The sequence below is a fragment of the Bufo bufo genome, chromosome 2, assembly GCF_905171765.1.
Source record: "Bufo bufo chromosome 2, aBufBuf1.1, whole genome shotgun sequence".
NCBI lineage: Eukaryota > Metazoa > Chordata > Amphibia > Anura > Bufonidae > Bufo > Bufo bufo.
In genome coordinates this window covers 10,568,678-10,580,818 of record NC_053390.1, presented here as the reverse complement: position 1 = coordinate 10,580,818, position 12,141 = coordinate 10,568,678, and the positions used below count along the sequence as shown (strand labels likewise).

The 12,141-nt window shown below is 42.4% G+C and overlaps 1 protein-coding gene across 1 annotated transcript in view; it reads right to left on the bottom strand.

Moving 5' to 3' along the window:
- Window positions 1-12,141, bottom strand: part of LOC120990612 — a 658,216-nt gene that overhangs the window by 452,721 nt on the left and 193,354 nt on the right. Inside the window, 1 exon segment of the mRNA XM_040419532.1 lies at window positions 9,960-10,752. Within this exon segment, the coding sequence (XP_040275466.1) occupies window positions 9,960-10,752 (793 nt within the window).

The following is a 12,141-nucleotide window of genomic DNA, read 5'->3' as shown; positions in this document are numbered from 1 at the left end:
TGAAGATCCAGTGGGTCTGATGTCTGTATAATACAGTACAGTACACTATATTTTGTACTGTACTGTATTTTACTTACACTGAACAGATCTATGCTTTTAGCATAGATCTGTTCAGCACCATGGACAGCAGGATGCCTGAGAGGCGTCCTGTTGCCATGGGAACCTTCCCCGTCTGCTCAGTACTGGTCAGAACTGCGCAGACGGGGAAGGGTAAGCACAGGGCTGAGGGGGGCTCTCTGGGGGCTCTCTCCCTCTCCCATCGGGGGGCTGCAAAGGCACTGCAGCCCCCCGATGGGAGAGGGAGGGAGCTCCCAGCGCTGTTAACCTTTTCCATACAGCGGTCCGTACGGACCGCTGTATGGAAAGGGTTAAACGGCTGACATCGCATCGCAGATGTCAGCCGTTTATACCAGGGTGCCAGCAATGTGCTGGCACCCTGGTATACCCACTCTACACCAACGATCATTCAAGGGGAGGCGGGCGGGGGATCGCGATCCCGCCTGCCGCACCGCCCGCCTTCCGCACCTTACCGCACCTCCGCACCGCCTGCGACACCCCCCCTGCACCACCCGCCCACATAATATCATTCAGGGGTGCAGGGGGGGGTGAAAAATATTTATTTTAGACATACTAAAGTTTCTGATCCCCGCGGTCAGGGACCGCGGGGATCAGAAAGCGCTACAAACCGCAGGTCTGAATTGACCTGCGGTTGGCAGCGATCGTAGACATGGGGGGGTCACAGGACCCCCCTCGGCATTGACCTAAGGTGCCCGGCTGTGTGTGACAGCCGGGATCTCAGCGCTGTCACCATGTCTGCAGACATGGTGACAGTTAAATGCCATGACGTGTATACTCATCATGGCGCGCTAAGTAGCAGTGCGCCATGACGAGTATACTCGTCATAGGTCGGGAATATTTTCACACTTTCTCCTTCTCTGATCGCTTCCCTGACAGGAATTGGGGCGATCAGAGAAGGAGAAACACATAGTCCCTCCCTAACCCCCCCTTACCTGCCCCGATGCGCTGCGATTGGTCCCTCTGCAGTAATGGACCAATCAGAGCGATCGTGGGCGGGTCAGAGCTACAATACAGCTCCTGCCGGCTTCTCTGGTTGCCTAGCAACCCCAGCACGCCGGCTTCACTGAACCTTCAGCGCTTCGCTACCTGCGCTGACAGTGAAAGCCGATCACGTACATGCACGTGGGGATGCGGTGAGGCACCACATTCCCCCACGTACATGTACGTGATGTTGCGTGAAGGGGTTAAACATATAGATATATGAAATAATTATGTAGATATAGTGACATTATGTATTGCTGCCTATGTGTGACATCAGGGCGATCAAAGTCTCCAATATAGAACATCCAGGGATTGTAGATGCTATCTTCACTATTACCATGTTAGTATATGGTGGAGATAGACGAATATGGAATATAATATAATATATATATCCAGTTTAGATGAGATAAAATTCGTACCCCTCCGTACATGTTAGAAAATCAAACTGAGATTTCTGTGCGCGTCATGGACTGCAGATGAGAGGACTTTCGCCATCCCGTCAAGCGAGATCCTGGTGACGTCAGACGCATTCTGCCCTCATCTGGATCGCGCAGACGGAAGGGCGGAAGTCCCATTAGAATTCTCAATCTAGCCATCGCATGACGCACCACTTAAGAAATCAACGTCAGTGGAGTCACATGACACTAACAGACCGAGCCATTGGTCAACAACCGCATTAAAAGACCTCACCATTCATTAGAAAATTAGCCCCTCCTGATGAAGCAATAAAGCGAAACGTGCGTCGAGGAGCACGCCAAACAGAGCCAATCCACACTTATACACCACCGAATACAGGGTAAGAAAAAGAGACTTTGACGGCCTGCTTATATATATAGTAGCATCAGATGATGCACCCTATAGGTTGTATGGTGTCGGCCATAATATAAGAATGTTATTCATACCCTGACTATATTTATGCTAGATGCATTTTAGGCTTAGATAGCTGTGAGCACAGCCAGAGCCAGCTTCAATATTACATGCTGACCTGGGCGTCTTCACACAGCTTTCCTATAGCAAGATAGCTAATTATATAGCGATTATTCATTGGTAATAAGTGATGTCAATGTGGACTGTCTTTTATGGCACTCTGTATGGTCTCTGCACTCATGTCTTTGTATATGTCTTTTATGTATATGTCTTTTATGTCATTTAATTAATAAAAAACTATTTTAATGGATATTATATAGCTTAACAATAATTCAGAAGTCAAGAAACGTGAGACATCAGATCTGTATGTATTCTCTTTTCTGAATAACTTTGTAAAACTACAATATAAACATAAACAAAACATATGTGTCAGTACATTACACATAATACAGCAGCCTCACTCCATCAGTGAGAGTACTCACAGACAATTCCATCATTAGTCCAGGAATAGATCAAGAGCTCCTCTGCATGCAGCCTGCTAGATCCAGGAGCAGTCATGAAATGGAGGAAATACAGTTCCAGGTTAAAGGTTACTGCCTCTGACTCTGAGAAAAATACACTTCCTGTAAAGTTCTGGCGAAATAGAAACTAACTTTGACCACTAGATTGCAGCAACGTCAAACATAACATTTCAGTATAATCTTCACAGCACATTACATCCATTTATTATGCACAAAATGGGCAGAACACTGTGTCTTCTTGATGTGCATTAGGGGTAATGTGAATGCGCATTTTTTGTTGGAGATAGGTCTCCAGACTAGATATCAGATTAAGAGTGGATGACTTTCATCAAGAACTTATTTCGTGTTTTATGTTGGAAAGTCAACCGTCACTGGTGGTTCTGGGTTTACCGTGGCTTAGCAAGCACAATCCAACTATCGGTTGGCAAGCAGGATTGGGGTGATTATTGCATTGACAATTGTCCTAATACATCTTTTTATGTTGTAACTACCAAGGCTGTACCCTCTTTTATATCTGAGTGGATGCCAGTATTTACGTCCTCATCGGGAGTATGATTGCCCTATCAATGTTATACCTGGAGATAAGTTGCTTATCTAGGTATAACCTTTCTGAACCTATAAGACTGGCCATTTGAGAGTATATTGCTGAGAGTTTGAGGAAAGAACACATAAGTCCTTCCAAGTCTCCAGTGGCAGCAGGGTTCTTTTTTGTTAAAAAAAAAAGGACAGAGGTCTTCGGCCGTGTCTGGATTTCCGTAAACTTAATTTGACTACTATTAGTGATCCTTACCCTCTTCCTTTGATTCCCGATTTGTTTAATCAGATTATTGGTGAGAAGGTGTTCTCCAAGTTGGACTTAAAGGGGGCATATAATCTGGTTAGGATCAAGGAAGGGGATGAATGGAAGACGGCTTTTAATACTCCTGAGGGGCACTTTGAGAACCTGGTCATACCTTTCTGGTTGACCAATGCTACTGCAGTTTTCCTACATTTTGTGAATTACATCTTTAATCACCTGGTGGGGAGGTTTGTAGTCGTGTATTTGGATGACATTCTAATTTATTCTCCAGACATGGAAACACATCAGGATCATGTGAGACAGGTGTTACAGATCCTAAATGACAATAAATTGTACACAGAATTAGAGAAGTGCGTTTTTGCTGTACAAAAGGTGCAACCATGTAAATTTTTCTCGAAAAAAAACTCCCCCGCTGAGAGAAATTATGATGTGGGTAACAGAGAGTTACAGGCCATTAAATTGGCTTTTGAGGAATGGCATCATTGGTTGGAGGGGGCGATTCCTCCAATCACGGTGTACACTGATCACAAAAATCTGGCCTACCTGGAGTCGGCTAAACAACTGAACCTGGGACAAGCCAGATGGTCCCTGTTTTTCACCATATTCAATTTTACTGTCACCTATCATCCTGAGGTTAAGCACGGCAAGGCAGATGCCTTGTCACATAGTTTTCCTGGAGGTGGTGATTTTGTAAATCCCATACTGTCTGAAGGGGTGGTGATATCCGCTCTTTACTCTAACCTAGAGGTGAAGGTGTTAGAGGCCTAGGGACACGCACCGGATTCATGTCCCTCTGGGAAACTATTTGTGCCACCGGATTTGTTTCACAAGGTGTTTGAGGAACATCATATCTAATGCTAAGACACTTGCACAAATATTTGTTGATAACATTGTGAAACTCCATGGCATTTCCTCTGACGTGGTCTCTGATCGTGGGACTCAGTTTGTTTCCAGATTCTGGAAGGCGTTCTATACTCAACTGGGGATACTGTTCTTTTCTTCGGCTTTTCACCCTCAGTCGAACGGTCAGCCAGAGTGCACTAATCAGAGTCTGGAGACTTACTTGAGATGTTTTGTATATGAGAACCAGGAGGAGTGGTCTTCCTTTTTGTCTTTGGCAGAGTTTGCCATAAACAATCATAGACAGGAGTCCACTGGTGAGTCGCCATTTTTTGGGGGTTTCACCCGCAGTTTGGCACATTTTCTGGTTCTGATACTTCTGGTATCCCTGAGGAAGAAAGTTTTTCGTCATCATTGTCATCTACGGTATATGGCAATAAATTAAAAATAACTTAAATAATATGGACAACAAGTATAAATGTGTGGCTGACAGGAAACGTATGAATGGTCTGGACCTAAGTGTGGGTGATTCTGTGTGGCTGTCCACAAGAAACATTAAGTTGAAGGTATCGTCTTGGAAGTTGGGTCCAAGGTTTATTGGTCCATATAAGACCATGGCCATTATTAATCCTGAAGCTTTTGGTCTTAAACTTTCCTAGGCCCTGAAAATTCATAATGTGTTCCATAAATCTTTGTTGAAGAGATATGTTAAACCTTTGGAGCCGTCTCCTTTGCCATCCGATCCTGTCATGGTGGATGGTAGTTTGGAATTCCTGATCGCCAAGATAATTTACTCTCGAGTTCTCCGTAGATCTCTTAGTATCTTGCCCACTGGAAGGGTTATGGACCAGAAGAAAGGAAGTGGGTACCGGCGTCCGACGTGAATGCCAGTCGTTTGGTGAAAGCTTTCCATAGGTCTCACCCAGATAAGGTCGGTCCTGGGTGTCACCCGTAGAGGGGGGGGGGGCAGGGTTCTGTCACGAACGTTCCCGTGACAAGTGCCAGGAGATTAGGAAGACTGGCAACATGTGGTCTGATCTGATTGATCCACAAGGAACTTATTTGTGTCTATGTTGTTTTGGTAATGGCCACACCTCTTGCTTCAGGTATGCTTGTGTGGTCATTTAGCCTTTCTTATTCATTCCTGTTTCTCCCTCTTGGGGGTGCGGTTTATAGCTTCAGTTTCTGGACTCTGGGGTAGCTGGTTGTTGGATTTTGGTTGAGCTCCTAGCGCTTTCTTTGCTTCATTTGAAGTTAAGTGTCGTCTTCCCCTTTTGTATTTTGTTTGTTGTATTTCCCTGTCTTTTGTATCTAGGCCTGAGGGAGACTCCTTTTCATGCTGAACGGTTAGTACTGAGTGTCTGATTTCTGGTACCTGTAGTCCGCCCCATTTCTGCGCTCTCCCTGTGTCTAGCTTTATGACTTTTCCATACACATACACACTTGGCTAAAATAAGAGTGCGTGTACAGGGAGAGAAGTGAAAGCCTCTGCATGATTATTCTGTCACCTCCAGACACGTCTGCCCCCTCCGGACCCCTCTATACCATTTGGAACTTTTTTTATCTGCTCCAGGCTCCTCTGTTTCCCTCCAGCCCTTTCTATCTCCTCCAGGCTTCTCTGCCCCCTCTGGACCCCTCTATACCATTCAGACCCTCTGTCCGGAGGCTCCTCTGTCTCCTCCAGACTTTTATGCCATTGGCTTATCTTCCTGACAACAAAATGATCAGTGTTACGAAGCAGATGTGGTTCCACTGTGTCATTTGAACAGGTTTGGCTTGGGGCTACACTAAAGTGAGTTGGCTAATTGCCCCCCTGATCTTCAACTTTTATCCGCTGTACTGGGATCTATACTCTGCTGCAGAGGAACCATCAGGTTTGTGCCTCATGCCTTAATCCCTGCCTACACAGAGCGATAACTTTTTTTATTTTTCCGTTCACATAGCCATATTAGGGCTTGTTTTTATTGTGGGACAAGTTGTATTTTTTAATGCTACCATTTAATATTACATAGGATGTAGGGAGAAGCGGGAAAAAAATTCCAAATGGAATTGGAAAAGAAAATGCAATTCTGACAGTTTTAATTTATTTATTTTTTTAAGGCATCCACTATGCGTAAAAAACTGACTTGTGCTCTTCATTCTCCAGGTCAGTACAAATCTGACGATACCAAATATATATAGTTTTTATTGCATTTTAATATTTTTAAAAAATCGAAACGTTTGAAAAATAATTATTTTCTTTTTGCTATATTCTGACCCCTAAAACTTTTTTATAGTCAAGTTTACGAAGATGTGTGGTGGCTCATTTTTTGCGGGACTATCTGTAGTTTTTGATAATACTTTTGGGGTGTGTATTACTTCTTGATCACTTTTTGCTCATTTTCTTTTTCGCAAATAAAGTGATGAAATAAAACAAATTGGCCATTTTTTTTCCTTTACTCCATTCACCATATGCAATAACTTTTTTTATTTTAATAGTTTGGGCGTTTTTTGCGCGTGGTGAAGCCCATTATGTTATTTTTTGGAAAGGGTGCACGCTTCTAGCTTTTAGCCCTCTCAGATGCCATGCTAACATTTGACCACGGCATATGAGGGGTTAAATGTCCACGATCGTCAATACCACCGATTGTGGACACTAGCTGCAAGTCTAATCTTTAAATATGGGGGTAAGTGACTGCTGAACAACAGAGGTCAATAGACACCAGTCAGCAGTGGCTCAAGGTAAGAACGGAAATGAAGTTAGGCAGGTTAAATCCGAAACTTGGCAAAAGTTGGAACACAAAATTGGCAAACGAGCAAACAGCACACCTTTGTCGGAAACTAGCATAGTTTTTTCAACATATAACGGCGAATATATTTTTCTTTTTCTACTTATATACGCCACTAAAGGCTTTTCAACATATAACAGCACCGCTGAACCCCAATTAGGCTCTTCCCCCCCCACACACACTTTTACACTACACAAAAGGCTTTTCAACATACAAGGGCAACGCTGAAAGGCTAATATATTTTTCTTTTTCCACTTATATACTCCACTAAAGGCCATTCAACATATAATTGCACCGCTGAACGGCGAAAATATTTATATTTTTCCACTTATATATGCCAATAAAGGCTTTAAAACATATAACTGCATTGCAGAACAGCGAATATATTTTTCTTTTTCTACATATATTCCACTAAAGGCCTTTCAACATATAACTGCAGCGCAGAACGGCGAAATTTTTTTTCCCACCAATATACGCCACTAAAGGCTTTTCAACATATAACTACACCGCTTAACTGCGAATATATTTTTCTTTTTATACCTATAAATGCCACTAAAGGCTTTTCAACATGTAACTGCAGTGCTGAACGGTGAATATATTTTTCTTTTTCTACTTTTATACGCCACTAAAGGCTTTTCAACATATAACTGCACGGCTGAACGGCGAATATATTTTTCTTTTGCCACTAATACACGGCAAAAAGGGTTTTACAACATATAACTGCACCGCACAAGGGCAAATAAGACATACTATTGAAATATTTCCTTGTAATAAACCCTGTTATTGGCTGTGTCAAACAGCACTTGCACCCCAATAACAAGAATGGTTTGCTGAAATTACAGAGCTGTATAATGGCTATTTGGATCCCCAGTCAGTGCAGCAAGGAGTAATAGGATTGTTCCTATTACCCAGGCTGTAACCTCCCCTACCGAACCCTGTTCTACATACAGTAAATGCAGTGGAATGATTCCTCCCTATTCTTACCCTACACCCTGTTCTTTTAAATCGCTTTTTTTACCACAATGATGTTTCTCCTAGCACTGTCCCTAGCGCCTGCTGACGTCTCTCCCTGCACTAAGTACACTGGAAAATGGCAGAATCCAAGATGGCTGAGGCTATTTATAGGGCTGTGACATCACAGGGCTGGATGCATGCATGGCATCATGGGTGATCCCGCCTTCCCAAACTTCCTTGCCCAATGTCCTCACACATGCAGCAGCCATTTTCAGAAAAAATGTGATTCGTTACCACGAAGCGTGAGGAAATTCGGGGCAAATCGAATAAAGTCAGCTTCGATACGCTCATCTATACTAATAACGGCTCTGAACTAGGTTGAGAACTGCACCTAGAAGGGCATATAGTCATTGGGCTCATGGAGTCCCTTGAGAAGTCTCTTTCCTCAAACCCCAAAGACTTTAATGCTATAGAAGATAGTGTCTGACTGACCCCATAGACTTGAGGAAAGTCAGTGAAAGAGCAAACATGATAAGCAGGGTAGCACCAAATCAGAAACCCTTCTTAAACAAGTGGGAAAGATCATGACATAGACAGAAATCTGACCCATCTGCCTGCTGTACTTGTTTGAAGCTCCTTCAACATTGTTGCTGACCGACAGTCAAGGTCTAGCCTTTCCAGGAGAATGGTCTCTGAAAACCAGAGATCTTCAAATTGCTCAGTGGAATCAGGTTCAGTGCCAAGATGGAAACATTGCTTTCCCTTTATTAGGCGGACAATGGCTTGGCAGCAGATACCTTGTCCATTCCTTGGAGGTTCAGGCTGGCCTACATTTTTTCTTCAGTTTCCATGATAATTATGTTATTGATGAAAATCAGGCTAGACCAGGCGACAGTACAGCCATCATACTGTTCGGGCCAGAGAGGTCATGGTTCCCAACATGCAGATGAGTCAAGGGTGTTACTGAGACTTCCCCAAGTGTAGACCCTTGATATGTAAGGCACTCAACTCTGCCAATATCTGGAAAGATTGAGACTGATGGTTGCTAGCCTCGATTTTTATCTAGAGGCCTCTCTGATGTAGTCATAAAGATCCTACCATACTTTGGGCCTCAATCTACCAAAAGATCATTTTTCCTAACTCATTCATTTGAGTCAAGAGTGTAACTTGGAGACTTCCCCCACTGCAGTTTGTGTGTGTCTAGGACACTGAACTCTGCCAGGACCTGAAGAGGTTCCGTTTGACAGCCTGAAGTTTGACCAGCCTCTTTAACTATCTTGAAGCCTCTGATTAAATCATGCAGACCTTTTCCACACTCTAATTTTGATCCCAATGAGTCAAGGGTATATCTGAAGACTTCTCCCAGTGCAAACTGTGTGTAACTAGAGCACTCAGCTCTGCCAGAACCTGTGGAGACTCAACCGTACAGCCACTATATCAACCTAATGGTCTCTCAGACATAGTCCAGAAGACCTTGTCGTAGCCAGGTCTCCAGTTAAAGGGCTTACACAAGGATCAAGTGAATCTATTCAGCTTGAATTCTATTAAGGGGTGGACAGTTGTAAACCACAGATTATCAGCCTCTCAGGCATCCTGCAAAACAAATTTGGAAAAGGCCTTAGAGTATCAACCTAAAAAGTCTAAATTTTCCCCATTCTGCAAGTTTATCCTTGTCACAATAGTCCTTGATGCAAAGGTTCCTGAAAGGTTTGCTAAGATGTAGACTTCCATAGTAAGAATCTGTGTCAAAATAGGACTTGACCTTAGTCCTAAAAGTTTTAAGATCATACAAGCGCTCTTACAACTATGTAAATGTAAAAATTAAAAAGTCCTGGAAAAGAAGGGAGTAAAAAACGAGAATGCAAAAAACCCTCCGTTAACTGTAAGGTTTAAAATATAAGTCATGAACAGAATATATGTCTTCCTAAACAGGATTTTTCAGAGGTTTTATAGAAGCCGTTATGTGACATCAATTAAGCTTATATATCCAAATATACAACCTGAAATGAAAACAATGTCTATGACCCAGTGATATATTGTTTCGTTATATTGTGGCCATATGGCTTCTCTCTTGTGTGACTTCACTAATAACCCCTAATTATGGCTTTAGAAGCAAAAACTTTTTCTCATTCTGAATGCAGCTTCTCTCATGTGTGATTCTTCTTATGTGTTAGAAGGCTTGATTTTTCTGAAAAATGTTTCCCACATTCTGAACACGAAAATGGCTTCACTCCTGTGTGACATCTCTGATGTATAACCAGATCTGATTTCTGTGTAAAACATTTCCCACATTCTGAACATGTATATGCTTTCTCTCCTGTGTGACATCTTTCATGTATAACAAGATTGGATTTCTGTGTAAAACATTTCCCACATTCTGAACATGAATATGGCTTCTCTCCTGTGTGATATCTCTCATGTATAACAAGATTGGATTTCTGTGTAAAACATTTCCCACATTCTGAACATGAATATGGCTTCTCTCCTGTGTGACTTCTCTTATGTATAACAAGATATGATTTCCGTGTAAAACATTTCCCACATTCTGAACATGAATACGGCTTCTCTCCTGTGTGATTTCTCTCATGCATAACAAGATATGTTTTCCGTGTAAAACATTTCCCACATTCTGAACATGAATAGGGTTTCTCTCCTGTGTGACGTCTTTCATGTATAACAAAATCTGATTTCTGTGTAAAACATTTCCCACATTCTGAACATGAATATGGCTTTCCCACAGTGTGAAATTTCTTATGTTTAACAAGATGTGATTTCTGTGTAAAACATTTCCCACATTCTGAACATGAATATGGCTTTACCCCAGTGTGAAATTTCTTATGTTTAACAAGATTTGATTTCTGTGTAAAACATTTCCCACATTCTGAACATGAATACGGCTTCTCTCCTGTGTGAATTCTCTCATGTAAAACAAGATGTGATTTCTGTGTACAACATTTTCCACATGCTGAACATGAATACATTTTCTCTCCTTTGTGACGTCTTCGATGTGTAGAAAGTCCTGAGCTGTTTGTGGATTCTTTATCACAATGAAACCTTTTAATCCTTTTCTGACTTGTACTTGCGGTAACAATCTGTGATTGGTCAGGAGAAGGTTCCTCATAATTAGGAGGATTATATGACAGATCTGTACTGTGAAGTCCTGGATCTACATTAAGGGTAATTAGGTTTTCTCCTGAAGAGCGCTGCATGATATCTTCATCTAGTGGTAACATGACATTTTCACATTTCTTACAGGGATTTTCTGTTAAGATAAAAATGAAAATTTCTTTTAAAGTAATTTTTTTTTGCAAACTACAGAGTAGACAAACTTATAACATTACAATTAGGCTGGAAGTCGATCCAGCAGGAAGGAGAAGTGTTCATTCATTTGGAATCCATTCCTGACTTTGGCCCAAAAAACTGCACTTGTGATCCCAGCCTTACAAAGCGTCTATAACTTCCTGACAAAGTCCAGGATTCTGGTTTACACCAGGTCATGACTTTTATTACATACAGTAAATAATGACTTAACAAAACTAAAAAAATTGAAAAGCCCGACCATGTCTGGAAACGATGGAGCATCGTAAGCCCCGCCCCTGCAGAACCTGCCTGTTGTTTCTATTCGTGGAACCTTAAAATCCCCCCTTTTTGGACAGATTATAAGAGCAGCACAGATCAGTCACTGGTTATCTACCAGCAAGTTCACACACAGCAGATCAGCTGCAGACATTTCTGTGACTGTCCGCTACCCTGAATGTGGCTTGTAATAATCCATGCACCTGCTGCAGAAACAACCCAATACATGGAAATGTCTACAATAAATGTGCCCTGTGTGAACACGCTCTAATGCAGCTGGAACATTCTGGGACATGCAATTACTGCTAGAAGTCACACGTTCAGTCTGAAGGGGATGAGCAGATAATCGCTTAAGTGATGGACAACATGATCACATTTAGCAATTTAAAGCCGATGCCAGACAAGAATTTTAATGCAAGGTTTTTCACATTTTATTGAGACACCAACAACTTAGGCGACTTTCACACTGGCTTTCCGGCTTTCCGTTTGGGAGATCCGTCATGTGCTCTCAGAAGCGGTCCAAAATGTATCGGTTTTGCCCTAATGCATTCTGAATAGAAAAGGGTCCGCTATAATAGGCTGGTGCTCCTACATTACATGTCACTGCACACACGTGTATACACTGCACATGACGGCTCTTACCCTGTGATATAAGAGGCTGGTGCTCCTCCATTACATGTCACTGCACACACGTGTATACACTGCACATGACGGCTCTTACCCTGTGATATAAGAGGCTGGTGCTCCTCCATTACAT